Genomic DNA, 23073 nt, shown 5'->3' with positions numbered 1-23073 from the left:
TGATGACTCCTCATACATAAATTTGAGTTTAGCAGGCACTTGTATCATTTTTCCTATGAATATCTTTGCATTCCTCAAAATGCTAACCATATATATATAAAATTTATGTGCTTATACAAATATTCTGCAATCGTCATGAAAATACATAGTTTTATTTCTAATCTGCCTGACTTTATTTATTTTATTGCTTTTATTAGACAAATAGGTGCTCTTTATGTTTCTGAAATTTCTGAGCATTATATGGCAATCTCGAAAGGACTATCGCCAGTAATGCTGTTATTAGAGGGACTTTATTTGATGCCTGGGAACAGTGAATGTGACCATGGTTCATTTTCTCTTCTTCTGTTTTACTTTTAGTAAGAGAATTTCCTTAAAAGGTAATTGGCATGCTTTGGCTTGCGGACAAATACATACCCTTACAGTGTCCTGGGCAGCAGACCCTGCTTACTTTCCACTGAGACCCGACAATATCTGTTTATGAGAATGGTTATTTGTGACGGTAACTAATTAAATGTGTAGCTCTTGTAAAAGAAAACCGAAGTGCATGGCCCTGTGATCAACTTTGGTGTAAAAAAAAGTGAGAAAGCCTGCTTTAGGTCTTGGTCTGTTATCTCCTAGGTGAATGACTGTGAGTGAGGCACTTCTTTGAGGCTTGCTTGCCTCGTCTGTAAAATGGCTGTAGCTGTCATGCATTTCCTTTCATGGTTGTTAGTTATAAACTAGAATGTGCTGTTTTTACACAAATATGAAAGGTAATAAAAAACCAGAGGTATTAGGCTCAAGTCTGCACTGTCATCCTATTTCTTCATTTTGTAGTACATACCATTTTTCATACCCCGAGTACTTTTTTCTGTGGGGCTACACCTTATTCCGCTTAATCTACTCAACAGACATGCAAACATCACTTCGTGCCTTGTTCCCTCTCCATATATCCTTGCTGAACTTGCCCAATGCTTTAAATTTGTTCATTGCTATATGGCTTACTCGATTTTGCATCTTTCGTTACGCCAGGAGACAAAAGATCAGTGGCACAACCTTTCCCTCTTAAACACGCCCGGAGGAAAGCAGGAAACCATGATGGTGACAGCAGTCGTGGTGATGATGGCTCCCACGCATCTCTCTGTGCCGCACACTTTATATCCCAACCTATTTTATGCTACAAAATATAGTATAGAGCATAATATATTTCATTGTAATCTTTTAATAGGGAACTGAGGCTTATGAGGGTTAAATAACTTGCCCAAGGTCGTACAGCTGGTAGGCGGTAGAGTCTCCGATTGATACCAGAGTCCGTGTTTCTCACCGGTGCTGCCGGAGCTGATGTGTGGGCCCAGGAATCAGCAGATGGTTGATATTTGGCTAAGTTCTGTTTGGCTAAGTTTGAATCTTAACAGGTGCCAAAGACCCTTATTGAAATTGATCATGAGAGATGAGGTTTGATAGATAAAGGGGAGTATAGATATATTCTAAAAATTAAAACTGGGTGCACTTTCAGAACATATGAGGTGATATTAACAAATAAATCTGATAATACAATTAGGAGGGAACATGACGAAAACTCACAACATCCTTAGTGGTCAGCATCTTAGCAAGGGAGACAAACATTAATTTATTTTAAAAACACACAAAAGTGAAAGTACCCTGAAGGGCAGGATCATGGTCTGTGTTACTATGAGAGTCTAATGAAAGAATCCAAACTTAGCCAAGTAGAACTAGCCGTTTACATACAATTAACTATGAACATAAAGGAAAAATGTAGCAAAACCTTTGAACATGTTTGTATTTCTGTCATACACATCTTATTCAACTCCCAGAAGATCCACAGGAAGAGGTTACACATTTTTCTAAATTTCTACAGGTTTTGCAGATAAAATACTTTATAAACTGAAATCTTTAGGAAAGAACGAAGCTTGTATGATAGTCAGACGTGCTGAGGAAGCAAGCTAGGTTAACAGCAGTGAAAGTAAGTTATGTCCCACAGGGTTACATAGGATCATACGCTGGCCTGGGAAACTAGTTCTGCCATGTTACAGAAGTGTGGATTACATAATATCTACAACTAAAACTGTTTTTTTTTTTTTTAAATATATCTTTATTGATTTCAGAGAGAGGAAAGGAGAGGGAGAGAGAGAGATAGAAACACCAATGATGAGAGAGTCATTGATCGGCTGCAGCCCGCAACCCGGGCATGTGCCCTGACCGGGAATCGAACCCCGATCGCCTGGATCCTAGGTCGACGCTTAACCACTGAGCCACGCCCGGCCGGGCTAAAACTGTTTTTTATTGTAAATGGCTCTGAAACTGTTTCTTTAAGGGACTCATGAAAAATGCTGCCTGGGTGTCCAAACAGTTGCAAGAGTGTACTTGGTTTTTAACCTGCACAGATGTGACTGACTGGCAGCCATAACAGAGAAAGCAGGACAATGCCTAGAAAGATTCTTGCAGAAGTTATGAAAGAGGCTTTGTTGCATATATTCTTTCCTATCTCAGCCTATTGATTTGGCCTCTCCAATATCTCTAGAGTCCCTGCACCTCTTTTCATCTCCATCAATACCCCCTTCAGTTCAAGTTACTAGTATCTTTCACTTGGACTATGGAAACATTTTTATAATTGGTTTCCATTCTTACTGTTCTCCCAATTCATTCTCTACATTGGAGCCTCCTTTCTTAAAGCCCATCAATAGCTTTCCATTTTACTTAAAGAATAAACCCTTAGGATAGCCAAATTGCCAGGTATATTGCGGACACCCCTCTTTTCTCCCAGCTTTATCTTGCATCTCCTTTCTGTCCCTTGTCCCAGCCTTCGTTGTGGGTTTCCTCCATTCTTCTCCACCATAGAGTTTTGAACTTGCTGCTGTTCCCTTCACCAGCTTAACCCTTTCTCTCCTTGAGAGATGTTGGCTCAGGGAAGCTTTCTCTGATCTTTCAGACTCTCATAGTAACATTCACCATGATCTTGTCCTTTGGAATAATTTCACTTCGTGTAATTTTAAAATTAACATTGTCTTCCCTGCTGAATCTTAAACAGGGGTGTTGTGAGTTTTTACTCATAATTTTAACTCTGGAATCCAAAAGATGTGCATTAAACATAAACCGAATGAATCTGAGTATCAAGTTGGAATTAGGTAGAAAAAAGAGAGATTTGGCCAAACATTTTCTTAATTGTGTTTGTTTTACCTCCTTAGAACATTACTGATGAGTATGGAGACCAGTTATTTTCACCAGGATGATTTCTCTGTCAACACGTGAATTCTTACTTATACCAATTAACCTTACTGTTAAAAATAAAAATCCTGTGACAGCATCTGGTATCAGAAAGCTATCCAGGAGGCAGTGAAAGGCATGGCAACTGGTCATTATTTCCATTTCCTTTTCAGCTGTAATTCCCGTCCCCATTTTTATATAAATTATGCTCTTTGAAGATGGACAAATGTTTCTCTTTCCTGATACTTTTGAATCGCTGCTTAAAAATATGATATAGAAATGACAGACTTCTTGTGTAGCTCTGAGCTGAGAAGTTTGTTATCAATTTGTGTGTTTTTAGTTGCTAGGAAAATGCTTACGAACTTGGGATTTTCCACAGAGGTTTCCTTTAAACACTGGTTCTCACCAAAACTTTCTTGGTGCTCTATTTTGAAGTTTTCTAAGATTTTCTATGTGTTTTTATAAATTATTACTAAGGATTTTATTAAAAGTAGACCTTTAACAGTGATAAACAGTTCCTTGGGAATCTTGTGGAAAATTATAGTTTTGGCAGCCCATTTCAGGGATTATTCTAGTCGAAATCTGAGTTTGAAATGGAGACAAAGTCTTTGAAAAGATTTAACAGAAGCCCCAGCTCTTCGTACTTTATACTTTTGTAAAAAATGTCCAATAAAAACCACAAATAGATTTGTTTAATTTTTTCCACTTTGGAGCTAGGATTTTTTTTTCTCCCTGCAATTGTGGATTTGTGTTTTGTTGACTTAGAAAAATGGAATATAAATTAAATTTTATTTAAAATTTATTGACCAGATAAAAAATACATGAGATTCAACATTTTGTTCACAAAAAATGACCCAGCAAGGCAGTGAGCAGAAAGAGCAAATAGTTGGAGTTCTGCAAGAGAAAACTGTCATGTTTAATCTGTGATCGCTCACTCACTTATTCATTTAAAAACATATGCAGGGGATTGATATTCAGAATATACAAGAAGCTCATGTAAGCCAGAAAGGACTATGCAGGAAATATTGAAGAAAAATTGTCAAAGGATATAAATGGGCAATTTACAAAAGAGGATATTGAATGAAAATAATTGTAAATAATATAATAAATGATAATAGCAAACACTTAGCACTTTTTTTGTACTAGATTTTTTCCTTGGTGCTTAATTTTTAACCACTTAAATTCTCATTAGTAGAAATATGATTTCATCTTTATTTTACAAAGGAAGCAACTGAGCCACAGAATAATGTACTTGGATACTAAGTGGAAATCTGGCTTCAGATCTCTCATCTGTACATGGAGACTGTGGTCTAGTGGTAAAGACTCAGTTCTCTTTCGTTATCAGAGAAATATGTATTAATGTAATAATACCTTACAGCTATCAGATTTTCAAATATGTGAATTCAGAGAATATAAAAATGCTGGTGAGGATGGGAAGATGAGGGAACCCTCGCCACTGCTGGCTGGAGCGTAAACTCCTGTGTCCGTTTCAGGGAACAGCTTGCGGCTCTAAGGGAAATTGGGTTTGCTAATCCTGGTGTCTGGCAGCTCTTGGGCATATGCCAGAGAGAAGCTGTCAAGTTAATGCACATGGAGATATGCAGTAGGATGCTTATTTCATTGAATTTGGCCATGTGGAAAGTTGAAAGTACCATAGTTCTTTTCTAAGGACATGGACACTGTGGTATGTTTGTAAGATGGTACTCTATGGAATGCTTAGAAGCATTTAACTACTTTTTATATTTAGAAACATGAATAGACCTCTGAATTAATTGAATGAACAAACAGTAAAAGTAAAACAGAGAATGAGATTGTAACTTAATATTATTTAAAAAAATTAAACACACACATATAATGCAGTATGTTTTCCTGGATACGCTTACATGTAAAAACTGGTGTGGTGGGGGGATAGAAAGTACGCAGGAGTAGTTACCAAGGAAAGAGGAATGGTTTTGGGAATAGGGAATGAAGGGGAAAGCAATAATAAAAACCAACTATAAAATAGAAGAGGAAACTTTCATACATCACTGATGAAAGCATGACATGACATAAGCTCAATATGGGCCAACATTTGGTCTGTTTTGTTTATTGCTCTATCCCTAGTGCCTAAATTAGTGCCTGGGGCATAGCAGGTGCTCTGATAAGTGAAATGGGAATGAAGAATGAATGTATAAATTAAGAATGATCAACTTGGTTTCATGTACCTGGGAGCCAATCAAAACTAGGGTCCCTCTCCCAATTTCTTATTTTGTAATTAAAAACATAGTACATATAGGCACTAGAGCAGTTGTTGGAGATGCAAAAGTGAATTCAACACCTTTTCTGTCCCTAGGGGCTTATAATCTATTTGCAGAGATTGAATGGAAAACTATTGAAAATATCAAGTGTGCAAGTGCTGTAAGATAAACATTTGCAGATTGGAATGAAAGCACAGAGGAGGGATGCCTGGACATTCATTCATTCATTCATTCCACCAATATTAATTTGAGTTCCTGTTTTGTGCTCACTTCTCTTTTAGGTCTGGAGCTTTCATGGAATTCTGTGACTCCTGGGGAAACTGATCTTAATCAAATAGTCACACTAACAAATGGAAGGTGCAAAGTTGCTGTTGTGCCAGCTGTTCTCTCTGAGAACTTATTTAAAAAAAAATGAAACAAAACCTTAATCTAGATTTGGATTCTACGAGGGTTTCCCTGAAGAAGGGATGGGAAATTTGAAGGATTAGTGAAAGCAAATTAGGAAGTGGTCAAGGATGTGGTAGCGAGTAGAGGTTGAGGGAGGTGTCAAGATGAAGTGGGCAGTTTATGCATAGCTGGTTAGAGATTGACCACACAAACCTCCTGGACTTTTCTCTCCCGAGAGAATGAAGGTATTAAGATGGAGGCTTTATCATCAAATGTGCATTCTAAAAAGAACCTTCTGGCTATGTTGTGAAGATTGCATGTAGAGGGAAGGAATGCAGATGAGAAGTTATGAAGTTATTAGAGTAGTTCAGGCGACAAAGATGGGAACATTTGACTTGGATGGCAGTGGATATGGAGAGCAGTGATGGATTAAAAATCTGTTAAAGAGGTAAAATTAAAAGGGCTTGGTGCCCGGCTGGGCGTGGCTCAGCGGTTGAGTGTCGACCTAGGATCCAGGCGATCGGGGTTCGATTCCCGGTCAGGGCACATGCCCGGGTTGCGGGCTGCAGCCGATCAATGACTCTCTCATCATTGATGTTTCTCTCTCTCTCTCCCTCTCCCTTCCTCTCTCTGAAATCAATAACGGTATATTTAAAATTAAAAAAAAAAGAAAAAAAAAAAGGGCTTGGTCATGGATTGGATCCTGGATAGTATGGTGAGGTAGAGGGGAGATAAAAAATGACCCGAGGAGAAGTAGAAACAAAGCCACATAGGATGTATCATGGTAAAACAAAGAAACACCAGACTCAAAGGAAAAAACTGTAAGCGCAGCTAGAGGTCATTTTGTGAGATGAATAATGGCACTGTGGTTACATAAAAAGAACCATAGCTTTGGAGATGTATATAGTATGGATGAAATAATGTAATGTCTGTGATTTCCTTAAAAAAAAACTTTAGCAAAGGAAGAGAAAGATATAGATGAAGCAAATATTTGATAATTGTCAAATCTAGGAGATGGTTATACAGGATTCATTATACTGTTATATCTTCTTTCTGAAAATTTAAAATTATTCATGTTTTTAAAAAGCAACGGAAGAGGGGAAAAAAGATAATCTATTATGAAAAAAAAGACAAGTAGACCTTTCATTAGTAAAAACAGAGTCTCCTAGATAGTATAATACATACTTTCAAAATGTTGAGAGAAAAATTAATGTCATGGCTTACCTAGGCTTGCAAATTCTCATTAAATTATTGATTATGAGTGAAGGCAAAGACTAGATATTTTCAGATAAAGAAGGACGAGGAGAGTTTTCTGTTTACAGACCATTGTGAAAGGAATGAGTACTGGATAGACCCCAGGAGGAAGAAAATTTAACCTAGAGCAAATAAAACAAAACAGGAACAGACTCATAGATACAGAGAACAAACTGATGGGGTGAATGCATTTGGGGGGCGGGTGGAGAGATAGGTGAAAAAGATGAAGAGGAACCAGAAGGACAAACCTTTGTTATAAAAAAAATTGTTATGGGGCAGTAGAAGGGTGGATGAAAAAGCAGTGGTACATTTACACCATGGAATACTATGCAGCTGTGAAAAAGAACGGTCTTTTTATCTTACCCTTTGAGACAGTATGGATGGACCTGGAGAGTACTACGCTAAGCAAAATAAGCCAGTCACAGAAAGACAAGTATCAGATGATCTCATTCATATGTGGAATCTAATGAACAAAATAAACTGATGAACAAAATAGACCCAAAGACATAGAAGCATGAAACAGACGGAGGGATCTCAGAGGGAAGGCGGGGGTGAGTGGGTGGGTGGGGAGAGATTAACCAAAGAACTCATATGCATATATGCATCACCCATGGTCACAGAGAATAGTGTGGAGAAGGCCTGGGACAGGGGGAGGGGGTGGGTAGGGGTGAAAGGGGTCAACAGGGTAAAAAAGAGGACATCTCTAATACTGTCAACAATAAAGATAAATTTAAAGAAATGTCATCAGGATATGTAAAGCATAGGGAAAATAGTCAATATTATCGTAATAACTTTGTGTGGTGACAGATGTTTACGAGACTTTTTGTAGTTAAATCTTATCTTAAACAAAAGAGAAAAGCTTACAACATGTGAATAGGTGGTCTTCCCCCACCCACAACCCCAGAGGAAAGCAAACAATTTAACACTTGAAAATTTATTTCTATAATTCACTACCTTAACAGAACACAGGGAAGAAGAAATGTATCATCTGAATAGATATGATGAAAGCATTAGAAAAATCCGACACTATTCATGATACAATTCTTGGCAAACGATGAATAGAAGGGAACTTCCTTATCTTGCAGCAAGAATTATAGTTTGTAGTGAAACAGAAGCGTTCCAAATAAAGTAAAAAATAAGATAAGGACGTCGTCTTTCACTGCTCCTAGTTATTGTTCTAGGAATCCTGACTGAAACAAGCCAACAGAAAAACACACAGAAATGCTATTAGAATTAATTCAGAAAGTTGGCTTGTTTCAAAGTCACTTTGCAAAAATCAATAAATGGTTAACATCAGAAATAATAGATTAGAAATATGATTTTTCAAATCCCATTCACAGTAAAAACAAAACATAAGGTATCTAGGAGTAAATCTAATAGAAGATATATAACTTATGTGAAGGAAAGAGTAAAACTTAAAAGTGAGGTAAAAACCAAAATAATTAGATATTCCATGGACATGGATGTTGATATATAATGTTTGAAGATGTCAAAATAACATGGAAAACCTCCAACAGGATTTTGTACATAAATGTGAACAATGATCCTGAAATTTATACAGAATAATTATGAAGTTCTGGGGGAAAAAATAAGGAAAAGTACTGGTATTATTAGACTTCACATTTTTTAATTCAGTTTGAGTGATGACGTGATACTGGCAGGACCGCGTGCTGACCCATAGAAAACCACGGAGAGCCAAGTATATATGAGAACTTAGGACTGTACAGGAGGGGGAAATGATAAACCGGTGGGAAAGGCAAGACTATTCAACAAGTATTACTGAGACAAATGATTATACACAAAGAAAAAAATAAAATGCGATTGCTATTTGACGACATTCACACAAATACATTCCACAGGGGTTAAAGCCCTGACTTTGAACAGCAAAAGCTTAAAAATTGTAGAAGAAAATATAGGAAAAATATATTTGGACCTTGAGGGCAGTGAAAGATTTCTTTAAAGAGACCCACAAAGCACAGCCTCTAAAGGGAACATTTAATATTTGATTACATTCTAAGTTAAAAAAATTCTATTTGATCAGGGACATAATGTACAAGGCTAGCACAGAATGGGAGGAGATTTTTTCAAATTATACACTAGCAAATGATTACTGTCCAGAATATACAAAGGACTGCTGCACATCATGATGAAAAATATAAATACACCAATGGAAGAATAGACAAAGGAACAGGGCAGTTTGCAGAAGAGGAAAATATAAGCCATAGACATGAAATGATGCTTCACATCACCATTAGAGGTTCAAATTACAGTTAACAGTGAGACACCATTCCATATCCATCGATTGACAAACATCTCAGAATACAGAATTTGTGAGGTTGGGAGAAGCAGGATGGCCATACATTGCTGGTGGGATCTAAATTGGTACGATTCCTGGGACGAGAAGCTAACACCCAGTAAAACTGAAGGATGAATATAACATGAACTGGAAATACACTCAAGCCAGATCTTCATGGCCCTGGTTAATTCTGTGTAGGCAGGGGAGGGGGGAGGAGGGGGTGAATTACCCCAAGGGAATTGTAATGTTTTACATAGTTAAAAACATCTGAAGCAAATGTGGAAAAACTGTCGACATTAAAGTCTCTTGGGGGTATAGGGATAATGTACTTTTGTACTAGACTTTTCTATAGAATTTCTATATCATTGAAATATTTGGTAATTTCTTTAACGAAAGAGTTGAATGGAGAAGCTTGAGGACTGTAACGATGGTTTTCAGGACATTTATAAGTAGCTCTTTCTGGAATGCATTCTCCCCAGAAACCTATTTCCCCATTTCTCACATCCTTACTTATGTTACACTTCTATCCAAGTATCACCTTTTTTCTCAGTGAGGCTTTCCCTGGCCTTTCACACTTTCTAATTCCCTTGGATGTATTTTTAAGTTGAATACTTATTGTTATTTATCATACTCTATATTGTTCATATTTATTTATTTGTGTTGTATTATTTATTTGTATTGTTTGTGTTTATCTGTCTTTCCTACAAGCTTTCCATGATAGGGATTTCTGTCTGTCTGGTTCACTTCTATATTTCCAGCACCTAGCAGAGGGCCTGGCACAGAGTAGATTCTCAGTAATTATGTGTCCAGTGAGTGAATGAACAAATGAATTCTGACTTCTGACCTTGGGTGGTGGAAAGCTGTCTGCATTATTGAGAGACACAGGAGAGAGGAGCGATGCAGGCAGGATGCTGTGTTTGATTTGGAGGGGAAGATGACATACGTAGAAGTGAGGTCAGCAGGTAGTTGGGAATCAGGGAATAAAAGGACAGATGGGCCAAACTAAATTGAAGCTGAATCCAACTGAGCACTGAGCTCCTGTATTTACAAATAGATGGACTTGGCTGTCAGTTCTTGCTGAAGGTATTTGACCAGGCATAGAACAGATAGCTCAATAACGAAATTCTCTAAATTTATTCTATCTTGCTTAAAAAAAAACAACCCACAAAACTGCAGTTTACTCCAAAAAAAAAAAAAAGGTACTCTATGTTGGAGAGAGAGTAAATGGTGCTGTTTTATCTATGGGCTGTGACAGTATTAAACAACTTTTACTGATTTCCAGACATTGGATCTGACTCATCTGTTGTTTATTGTTCATCGTGCAGGGGAAAGAAAGATTAGTTGTTAGAGTTAAAAATAATAACGGCCCTGTTGAATGTATCTTCATTGAAGACTCTGGTGTTGAAAGAGGTTTAAGGAGTGAGGATATATGTTTTCCTATGTGTTAAGCTATTGCTAAATATTTCTTTCTAGACTTGAGGTTTGCTTACTGCGGGACTGAATGAACAAAAGACCCTTCAGTTGACTTCAGGCAAATAGTTTTTCAACTTTAGTGTCTATATGATTCGACTGGTAAGTTTGTTGAAATGAAGATTTTAGGGCACCACCTGAAGGAGATGATTCAGAATTTCTGGAATGTGAAGGCCCAGGAATCTGAATTTTACACAATTATCCCAGGTGATTCTGATGCCAAGTGTAATAGGACAACACTTGGAGAAAAAAAGCTGCAGATGATTCTTTTACTCAATCATTTCACTTTTGTGTGTGTGTGTGTGTACCAATTATGCGCAGTAATGTGTTGTGTGCTTGGCAATAATATTTGTGAGTAAAACAGGTGTGCCAACATTGGCAGTTTGAAGGCTGTAAATACATCTACAGCAGAAAGAGAGGCACAAAAAGAAATACAAAATGTGCTCCTATAAGAAGCTGAAAATCTAACCCAAAACACTGTGAAGATAGAAAATTAGAATGTATTCATTTCCTACTGCTGCTGTAATATGTTTCTACAAACTTAGTGACTTAATGCAACACACATTTATCCTCTGACTGTTCCAGAGGTTAGAAATCTGAAATGAGCCTTAACCAGTTTTGCTCAGTGGTTAGAGCGTCGGCACTCGGACTGAAGGGTCCCAGGTTCGATTCCGGCCAAGGGCATGTACCTCGGTTGCAGGCTCGATCCCTGGACCCGGTGAAGGCATGTGCAGGAGGCAACCAATGGATGTGTCTCTCTGACATCGATGTTTCTCTCTCTCTCTCTTCCACTGTCTCTGAAAAGCAATGGAAAAAAATATCCTCAGATGAGGCTTTAAAAAAAAAAAAGAGATTTCCAGCTTCTAAAACTATAGATCATGTATCATAGAAACGTACACTTGAAACCTATATAATCTTATCAGCTAATGTCACCTCAGTAAATTTAATAAAAAAACAAACAAACAAACAAAAAGCTACATTCCTTGCATTCTGTGGTTCATGGCCTCTTTTTCCTTTGCATCTTTAAACTTTGCTCTGTGATCCTTATTGCATTCTCCTTTTCTGAAGTCAGAACTTCCTCTGTTTCCTTCTTATTAGGACACTTGTGATTATACTTAAGGCTCCCCTGAATAATCCAGGATGATCGCCTCATCTCAAAATCTTAATTTAATCAAAACTTCGAAGTCTCTTTTGGTAACATTCATAGAATCTAAGGATTAGGACATGGTATCTTTAGGGCCCATTATTCATATATATATATGTTCATATATATATATATATATATGAAAAAAGTGGCAACAGCGGTATGATTATGGCAAAACTTTGCCCTTTCTTGGAAGTACTCGAAAGTAATGAGAATTTGTTAACTCCACAGTGAAGTAGTAAATACTGTGCTTAGTAAATAAATGTGAAGTGATTTCAAGAAAAGACCATGCAGGTTGCCACAGTACCAATCTCTTTGCCTGAAGCCAAGTGTAATTGGAAGATGTAATCGATCTATTATAACAGCATTTTAGTATTGGAGCGGACAAGGACCTTCAAAGTTTATTGCCATTTTACGGGAGTCAGCAACATGTTGTCAGTCCCCATTGGATGAAAGTCACTGTATTAGACACAGTGAGGAGTGAAAAGAGAAACCGCAAAGATGGACCCAAGGCTTAAAGAACTGACAGTCCTACACAGAGAGGCGAGACAAATACACTTTATATATAGAGTTTCCTTACAACAGTATTGGGTAGGAAGTGGAGTTTAGTCTAAGGCTGGTCTTGGGCCTCATTAGCGATGAGTAATTGTTCTCAGAACAGATCTCATACGGCTTCCAAGGGGAGGCGCACCCAGAGCCCTGGTGTTTGTTTCTGCACTCAGTTTCTGTGAGAACAGTGGGTTTTGAAGTAGCTGTGGTTTTGCTGTCACCACATGACTCCGTCGTTCGGGGATCTTATTACCCGTCCATTCCCAGTTCTAAATTCTGCTCCTTCTTGGAACGAGCTCTTTGACTACGGTGATGGAGATCGCCTATTCTTGGCTGTTCTCGCTATAAAAGCTACAGAACAAATTTTTCACTCCTATTATGCTTTTCTACTCAGTAGCCTCCCTGCCTCAATGCATCTCCAACTCCGTTGCCTAAATAATCTCCCTTTGTTGTCCTCAATCATGCTGCTCCACTGCAGAGAAGTGGCGCTCGGTCTCTCCAGGCAGCACACGCAGGCTGGCGCTTGACATGTCAAGCAGGGTGCGCCGCAAGCTCCTGCCTCCGGCTCCTTCCCCGGCCCCTCCTGCCTCCTCTTTGTGTTTATGGGCTCATGGCAATGCACGCTGGTTCCTTGTTTTTGTCCAAGTTTTGTGCGTATTTATTTCCTTTTTGCTTAGCAAAATAGAAAAAAAAAGTTATCTTCTGAATTTAAATTAGACTAATACTCCTGGGCTTTTAGTTTCCTGTTTACAACATTCTTTCCTCTTTGTATCAATATATTTATCTTAGGGCCAAAAAGCACCTGCTCCCTTCTCCCTGGCTAGTTCTGTTTACTGATTTGTATGAAGAACTACCCCCCCCCGCGTCCCCTCTCTGCCCCAATCAAATTGCAGTCACATAGGTGAATTAATTCAATTTACTGGCTGAGAAATTAGCAACAACACATCATTGTTTTGCAGTTATTAAAGGAAGATACTGATTTTTCAGTTAGGTGAAAGGAAGAGTAAGCTTATTATTGTTGTTATGGTGATATTTTTAAGCCACGAAGTAATTATTATGTCTTCCAAAGTTCCTAATGTACTCTTGCGGTATAAAATTTTCTCAGAAGATAACTCTGGAAAGCCAGAAGGTTTATTTAACTTAACGCCACCAAATTACAAGCGTCAAATCAGATAAAGTGTTATGCAAGTCTTTATTTAGCAGGTGTAGTACTGTTGTGATTTTTTCTCCTCTGCTGGATGGCGTAACTACTCTTTCACATCATTATATAGCAACTACCACAATTTCTTTTTAACACAAAGATTATTCAAACAGTCTAGAAGAAAGATTTTAGACACAGAGATTTAACTTCACTGTCCTTGAAAGTGACTCAATGACGATAGAAAACTCCTTCAAAGTTTTCACTTATAAAGTCGTCATTTACTGCTAGCTACATACTCATTTAATGTGTATTTTGTAAAGGTAAATAAGAAAATCTGCTAAGTATTTTAGGTTATTATAAGAAAATAGCCCAGATTAATTAGTATGAGATTTTTATATTTCTGACAATATATATTTTTAGCTTTACTTTGAAATCTTTAACAGAATGAGAGGTAAAACATTAGATGTAGGAATGAATAACTGCTCGCTTCTCTTTATTTCCATGGTACTCTGTCCTAGTCCACTTAACCAGCATCGCTATGGAGAGGACTTCTGAGGAGCCAATGTAAATGAGGCTCATCTTGCTCTTCTCAGTTATGAGACTTTGTTGCTATGTCTCCCCACTGGATTGCAAGCTCCTTGGAAGACAGCGGGTCTCCTTTGCTTACCTTTGGACACTCAACAGGGAACATTAATAGATGCTCATTGAATAGCAATTGAATAAGTGAATGTCCCATGGATGAAATCCATAAACAGTTCCTTGGTATCTTCTAAGTTGCACAGCCATCAGAGACAAAGTCAATTTGAATGAGTCTAAAGTTCCCTTCCATTATGACTCCCTTCCAAAGGATATTCTATCCTAATAATGGCAAATATCTGACACCAAAGCCGTCTCTCCTACCCCTGAGAGCACAGATGGCATTTCACAGACCTTGACACTTTCTCCTGCCAAGTGCAGATGTGGTCTCAGGATTCTTTCTCATGTGCCCGCTAAGCAGCCACTTAGTTGTCAGGATAGTTGAAACAGTTGCCACCCCTGTTTTTGTGGGAAAGTGAGATGACTAAAGGGATTGAAGATACCACCTGTTAGTGTTTTTCTCCATTCAATGATTAAAATAAATAAAATTATATAAAAAGATGAAAAAAACACACTTTAAATATAGAGAGTCCATGCCTGGCCCGTGTGGCTTGGTTGGTTGGAGCATTGTCCCATGCAGTGCACCAAGGGGTGGCAGGACAGAGTAAAGGCCACTGGGTACAACAGACTTCCTCTAGGAACACCTATTTTGGGCATTTAACTGTTCTAAGGGATCAAAAATATGTAGTTCTTAGTTCATTACTGCGATATATTAGCACAGGGGTGGTACATAAGAATATTTTCCTGAAGCCACTTCTGGTATTCCATATTGGCTATTACAGTTATTTCTCTCTAATCAGTACCAAGTTCACAGGTGGTTAACGGGGGAAAAATGAGGAACACTCAAGAACAAAGGATGAAGATTGGTAGCTGAGCAGTTGGTATGCATTTTCAGGGGAAGTGAAAATGCAGAGGAGTAAAGCTATGTGAAGCTAAAAGAAAAACCTGTTCATTATTTTCTTTTCAAAATAAGTGGGGACTACATGAGAAGAATTTAGGTGGATTAGTGTGATGGACCAGTCTCTCAGGCATAATGTGATATATAGATAAAGATAAACTATTACCCCTGAAAGGAACTTTGAGCTGAGACTTTCACGAGTTGACAGAAGTAGTGAGAAAGCTGAGTCTCACCTCCCGGTGTGCCAGTTCCTAGTGTAATGTCCTTTCCACAGGACTAAATGGGCAGTTTGGTTCATATCGGTTGTTGGAAGAAGCTATGCAGAGGGAGAGATAAAGGCTGGCTAGCAATTTACATTTTCAGAGCTGGGCTCTTATCTTGGAATGTCAGAAAATGCAAATAAGCAGGTGTAATAAAATTATATTTCATTGCTTTTGAATGATAACTGTGTTTATGAAGATTTAGTTTCTATATTATGATTAAGTAGAGCTTAGATAACCTAAAGGAAGAAAGCAACTGTGATTGTTTTTCACACTATAAAATGATTTATTGCACAGCAAACTCTTGATTAATCTCACAGGAATACCCAGCTTGTGAAATAATTTGAATTTTTCCCTCCCATCTTTCAACTGGGTTTCACTAGTTCCAGCAGGGCACTGGAGTGAGACAGGCACAGATAGAGAATGATCGCTCTTAAGTGAGAGTGTGGCTACAGTTAGGTTTACTTGGTAGATAAAGGACTCATTCAGTAGAATGTCAGGACCAATTGACTAAGTCCATCCATTTCTCTGCATCCCTACTGCCATCTCTTCAGTCCAAACCACCATCTTTCACCTGTACTTCTACAATAGTCTAACTCATTTCCTTTTATGTGTTTCTATTTCTTTACTAATCCTTTATCTACACTGCTTTTGATGTAATCCGTTAAAACCAAATTCTCGTCACGTCATTCTGTGGTTTAAAAATCTTTAAATAACTTGTCTGTGCCTATAGTGTTAAACTAATATTCTACAATTTGATATACAGGCTCTTCTTTCATATGATTTGAAGTTTCTCTTTACTTCTCTGGTCTCACCTAACACTGTATATCACTCACTTTTCTAATATTGTTTCTTAACAATATTGGCTGTCTCAATATGCAACCCCTTCTATTTCAGTTCAACTTGATATAGGTCACTGATGTGATCTTTCTGAAATGCAAAAGTAATTTTACCACTTTCTGACTTAATATCCTCCAATGAACTACCACCACTATTATAATTAAGTTCTGATGTTTACTATTGCCTTTAAAGTCACTTATTTGGCCAGCATGGATTCCTTAGCACATAATGTGACTTTGGTCTGGGATATCACTCTCCACTTGGTAGGTTAATACATCCAGCTTACTTTCAAGACTTAGCTGAAACATTTCCTCCCCTGAGAATCCTGCAGTCTTATCAAAGGGTTCCTATTATATATCCCCTTAGGACCTGCACATACCTATGAGATTCACTTGTTCATTCATAAAATATTTATTGACTGCCTACTATGTGCCAGGTACTTGAGAGGCAAATTAAACAAAATATTTTGACCTACAAAAATGGCACTTTCATGGTTAAAAGTAATAGGTAAAAATTATTTCCTTTATGTAAGTCACAGTCTTGGAAAAAAGGCAGCAAGAAGTGAAATGAGCAAGTGAAACATACCTTTTGTTAAATGGTGATAAATGTTATAGGAAACAATAATGTAAGGAAAGGGGATAGACATTCTGGGGTGGAAGGGAAATTTCTCAGAAAGAGGAGATATTTGTACAAGTATCTAAAGGGGTAGAGTGAACAAGTCATGGAGATATCTAGGGGGAAACTGAAAAGCCTTGGCGAGATTTGAAAAGTGCAAAGGAAGCTAGTGCACGAACGGGGTAAGGTTGGCGTGGGGCAAAGGAGGGCAGAGAGGAAAAGTGGGCTAGGTTTTTATATGGATATTGGGTCCTTGTAGAAACTTGGCCTTTTACTCTGAATGAGATGGGACGTCACTGGAGCAGAGAAACAAAAAAGTGATATGACTGGATGTTCATTTTCACAGGACCGTTTTGTTGCTGTGTAGAGGACATGCTTAAGGGAGTAAGGAACAAGACATTAGTCGTATGCTACAGCGCTTGTCCCGGCAAGACATGAAGGAAGCTTGGAGCAGGCTGGCAGTGGTGGGGTTATAAAATGGTTGGTGTTTGGATATATTTTTAAGGTAGATCCAAAAGAATTTTTCTTTTGCTAATCCTCACGCAAGGATATTTTTTCCATTGATTTTTTTTTTTTTTTTTTAGAGAGAGTGGAAGGAGAGAAAGAGAGAGAGAGAGAGAGAGAGAGAGACATCAAAGTGAGAGAGACACATCGACTGGTTGCCTCCTGCACGAGCCCTGACCGGGGCCAGGGATTGAACCTGCAACCCAGGTACGTGCCCGTGACCTGGAGTTGAACCTCGACCCTTTCGTGTGCGGGTTGATGCTTTAAACCACTGAGAAACACTGGCTAGGGCCCAAAAGGATTTTATGACCAATTGAACATGGAGAGTGAGAGAAAGACGCAAAAAAGAATGATGTTAAGGCCCTGGGCTTGGGCAAATGGATGGAAAGACTTTTGCAATAGCAGGTTGAGGTGTGTGTGTGTGTGTGTGTGTGTGTGTGTGTGTGTGTGTGTGATATCGGGAATTTGCTGTTAGACATGTTAAGTTTGAGTTGCCTATTAGATATCTTAGTGGAAACATCGGTGGGCAGTTGGATTAATGAATGTGGAAGTCGGGAAGTCATGGAGTAGGTCTTCAGCATCTAAATGATATTTAAAACCATGAGACTAGATGTCACCAAGAGGCTGAGTGTAGGCAGAGAAGTGAAGATATCTGTGGCTTGGAACCTGGGACCCTCCATCATTAAGTGAGAAGGTTGAAGTTGAGGGTGAGGAGGAATCAGCCAGGTGACTGAGGAGTTGTCAACCAGATGGAAGGAAAAGTAAGACAGAAGCCGAGTGAAAGAAGGAGGAGAGATGCCTGATTGTGTCAAATTCTGCTGATAGGTTACGCATGTTGAGGCCTGGGAGCTGACTGCCGGATCTGGCGTCCTGGTGCCTTTAGCGAGCGATATTGAGAGCAGTCAGGATAGAGTAGTGGGAATGAAAGCCTTGCCGTAGTGGATTCAGGAGAGAATACCAGAGTGTATGAGTGGGCGGCCACCCCGCTTAACCTGAGTGTTCCTTTTCATTCTAAACTTGTTCTAGTTTGGATGTTAACATGTATGCTAATCTTAGCTACATAGAAGACAGCACTTTCAAGGAGCATTGGTGGAAACCATAGCTGGGAGAGCTGTGGTCAGCAAAGATTTTGTTTTTGAACATAAGAAACAATACAGAGTATTTGCCAGTGAAAATGATGCACCACGGAGACACAAACTGGTGATACGGGAGATAAAGGGGAGCATTTTGAGAATATCTTTGAAAAGGCAAGAGGGAATAGAATGTAGGGGGCTTGGCCTTGGAAAGGAGCTCAGTCTCCTTGACTTTTCTAATGGGAGGGAAGGCAGAGTACACTGTTGCATTTCTCATATTGTATTTTATTGTTGATTTATTTGTTTGTTTTCCCACATATTTTGAACTTCTTAAGAGCAGTGAGAGTAAATGTCTTGTTCATTTTATGTTAGGAATCTTTATCGTTCTATTTCTGTTCTCTAGTACAATGCCTGACACACAGCATGCCTGCAATAAATGTTTGAATGAACAAATGAAGACACTACGCTGAGCATGTGTATATTGTATCTTCTCACTCAGATTGGATCATTTCCATCAAATCTTGACAACTGGATTAATTGTGTTTCTCCTGTCTTGGCCTACAGATAGCTTGACTAGCTGGTAGAGTTGATGAATAGGAATGTCTGTTTTTATCAAAATCAATGATGTTTCCTAGGAGTAAAATTAGTGACCTTTTGCTGCATCATTTTGTGGTGGTCTTGGTTATGGTTTAACATGAAATTACTATTTAGCTTGAATCTTCTGAAAGGTATTGATTCTCCTCAGTATCCATTTGTCATTTATAGTTTACCACCCATAGGGTATTTATCATTATTTGTTATTATCTAACTTACCTAATAAATGGAAAGCTCTGTGAGAATGGAGATTACATTTTCATTGCTCCCCCCACCCCCCACAATAATGCTTTGTGTCACCTTTAGTTAAAATGCTTAGTCATCACTAAGTTAAAATGCTTAGTCCAGGCCTGGTGCAAAGCAGATGTCAAATGAATATTTGTTGAATGAATGAATGCATGAATGAATGATTGCTCTCTGTGGTGTATGCTGTTGGTACCCAGACTGTTCTTCTTTCTTGTTTGGTGCACCTATACCCCAGCTCTCATTGCTCTGCTCCTAGTAGGCCGTACCTGAAATCTTCAAAGGACTATACTTGAGCCCCTGGAGCTGCATCAGCCAAATGCTTCAAGAACAAAATGTGCCTGGGGTTTTATGCCTTCTTCTTGGTAACCAGTATCCAGTAACTGAGGTGTAGGAGTTTGGGAATCTAGCTGTCTGCTTCAAGGCAGTGCAAACTCACCGGTGCATGTTATACTCCAGAGCTCCCTCATGGGATCAGACTAAGGCCAGGACTTCACCTGAAGCTGCACCTTGCGTGGCATATTTTCCTTTCTTATCTGGCTTCCTGGGCCTCCCTTGTAAGTTTCTCCTGAGAACATCTCCTTAGTAGATCACTTGTATACTCATCCCTTCTTTAGGGTTTGCTTATTGGGAACTTTACTTAAGAAACTTCATGTTTATACACAAGTGATATCAGGGGCAGGGAATTATAACCAGTGTCTCTCTCTGTAGGTGACTGTCAACTAAATTTGATATTCGATTTGGTTGTTGGGTGGGAAGTAGCTTTACAATTTCAGTAAATAAATGTTATTGAATGTAGTGGATATCTTACTGAATTACAGGACTTTCTAACATTTAGTCAGAATGTATTTTTTAAAACTTTTTATTCTTTTTGATTAAACACATCTCTGACATCTGTTCTCTCTCCTTAAGCAAGGATAGTAAAGAGTTGATTGTCTAATCAATTTTTATATGATTGAGTACAGCTTTCTTTTGTCTTTCTGTTGAATATAAATGTCCATTTTCACATACCGAGTAAACCATTTATTTTTTGAGTGATTTGAAAAGAACACAAACTTCTTTATCTGTAAAATGCAATTGGAAGTAATGTATTTTAGAACTGAAAAGAACCTTAGTAACCAGCTGGTGGCCAACCCCTCTATTTTATAAATGAGACCATTTGAGACCCAAAGAGGTTAAGTAATTTGTTCAATATCACCCGGCTTGGTTAGTAACCGAGCAGGACCACCAGCCAACTCCCAGGCTGCTGTGCTCGCCACTGCTCCACAAAATGCATATTTATTATTCACAGAATTGATATGAGGATTAGGGACCACATCTGTGAAAAATAGATTTAGCCTTTGGAAAGAAAGATGCTGGATAGCTTTATGAAACTAATCTCATTTTAACCTTTCCTGTACAATTGTTAGTTTTGTTCAGTTTTAGGTTATTTGCCTCAGGCTCCTTTTTGGCCACAGAATAGATAATATACAATGCTTGATTTAAAAATCTATGTTAAGTATCCGGACTGTGTTACTGATATGAATTACTTCAGCTGGTTTCGAAGCTTGGAGCAGTTGCAGACAGCTTTTCAGAATGGCAATCATTTATGGACATGAAAAATTTTCTATCCCTACTTTGCATATTGGGACTAAGGACAGTTAGTTCCAAAGAGAAGAAGAAAGCACAACTTCTGTTGCCGTTCAGCTTGGTAATACTTCCAAAGCTGGATGCAGTGTGTCTTTAACAAACCATGAATTTTCTCTCCTGCTGAGCCACCATATCCTGCCTACTTTCAGCATAGTCAGGGAACCATTATACTAATCCACCGTACCTTCCTATCTCTAGCAAGCACATGTAAGTGATAACTTTGAATATTTATTTCGATGCAAGGTGTATAAATCTCTCTGTGTCCTCTTGTAAAGCGAGGAAATTGTGACTAGCTCAACTTGGTTACTTTAATTGTTTGACTTTGGTTCATTCAGCCGCAGCATGCTACGATATATGAACAAGAGTACTGTTTAATTTCTGTAGTAAGCACAGTGATTTGTATAGATTCATATATGCAGGGAAGATAAAATTTGAGTACCAGAAGGCTAAAGTAACTTTTATATATATTTTTAATTAGGTACGATTATATGCAAGACCCGACGCTATCAGAAGAGGATCTGGGGACTATGCTCTTCATATAACAAAGAGACTAATAGAATTCTATGAGGACTACTTTAAAGTGCCCTACTCCTTGCCAAAACTAGGTAAGAGTTTTCTTGGTTATTTTACTGGGAGGGGTTCATTGAGGTGGAATTTCTTCCTTGTGCATTTATTTGAGACATCCGGAAGCATGAAAATTCCAAGGGTTCTATTTTTTATTTTATTTTTTATTTTAAAAAATATCTTTATTGATTTCAGAGAGGGGAAAGGAGAGGGAGAGAGAGAGATAGAAACATCAATGATGAGAGAGTCATTGATTGAGCCCACAACCTGGGCATGCGCCCTGACCGGGAATCGAACCCTGATCGCCTGGATCCTAGGTCGACGCTCAACCACTGAGCCACGCCCGGCCGGGCAGGGTTCTATTTTTTAAAGAAGATAAGCATGAAAATAATTTCTTCTGAAGAGGTGAAATAAAATTTAGTGTTTCTAAAGACTTGCCAAAGAGTGCTCATAGAAATAAAGAACAGCATTATGTAAGTTTTGGATTCCAAAAGATAACCCCTGTAGCTATAGTTTGTTAAATATGTATTGGGAAGGGGTGCTTGCTGGCATCTCATTGAATCCTCACAACTGCTCTGTGTGTAGGTACTGTTATATTTTCTGCTTAAGGGGACTGAGACCCAGGGAGTCTTCCATTTGTTCAGATACCCAATAAGTGAAGAAGCTGGGATTTCAAGCTAGGTCTTCATGACTCTCAGACCTATTGAATATTTTCTACTCATTGATTTGTTTCTTTCCTAATTCTCAGATGTCAGACTTCAATGTATTAGTGATCCCTTAGATTATTTTTGTTCAGTTGTATTTCAAATAAGTTATGGTAAATGGAATAGAATCAAGAGAGAAGGGGGGATTTTAGCAGTGGGGATTGTGTTCACCATGACTATGCTTACATTTCCTTCTTTTACAAAGAGAGTATGCTCGATCCTGTGTTGCTGAATAAATAAATGGATGAGTTTTGTTATGCTATTTTAAATGAAGTTGCTGCTTCTGCAAGGGAGTGAACTCTGACTTTCCACAAAATTAGAAAAGGTACATACCCATTAGAAATGCTGAAGTTATTTTTTTTTCCTTCTCAGAAAACCTGTTTTGAAATATTACATCACAGCCACCCTTTGTTCCCCTCCTGTCTCCCCATCCATTTTCCTTCCCCAGAGCGTTTTTCATCAGCATCCTCATAAAAGGTATTGCTCGTTGGCAAGAATCAAGTGCTTATCTGATCAAAAATGTTAGCATTTGAACCACAGGTTCTCCTCTCAGGAGAACTGAGCCTATTTCACTAAAGTACCTGCCTGCTGTGTAGCTTTATTGGTCTTACAATGTGTAGTTCAGAGAGTAGATAGAATAGTTGATATTGTGATCAATGGGTGTGGCATATAATTTTAATGAGTGATATTACAAAATCCCGAGGCCTTTTTGAAATATATGCTCTTCGAATCCATAATATTTAATTTCAAATTTCTAAACAATATTTTATTTCAAAGAGGATCTACGTATTTTTTTTCCTTCTTCTGTCTTCTTTCTTTCTTTTCGTCTTG

The 23073-nt window shown here is 38.3% G+C and overlaps 1 protein-coding gene across 1 annotated transcript in view; it reads left to right on the top strand.

Annotated features, from left to right (window-relative positions):
- Positions 1-23073, top strand: part of TRHDE (thyrotropin releasing hormone degrading enzyme) — a gene marked incomplete at its 5' end in the record, with an annotated part of 326090 nt that overhangs the window by 78352 nt on the left and 224665 nt on the right. The window contains one exon of the mRNA XM_081130892.1: positions 21453-21579. Coding sequence (XP_080987018.1) covers positions 21453-21579 — 127 coding nt within the window. The remainder of the gene's footprint in view (positions 1-21452; positions 21580-23073) is intronic.

Source organism: Miniopterus schreibersii (genome assembly GCF_964146895.1).
Source record: "Miniopterus schreibersii genome assembly, chromosome: 2".
Lineage (NCBI taxonomy): Eukaryota > Metazoa > Chordata > Mammalia > Chiroptera > Miniopteridae > Miniopterus > Miniopterus schreibersii.
Note: the sequence above shows the minus strand (reverse complement) of the source record. Positions and strands in the feature narration are given on the sequence as shown.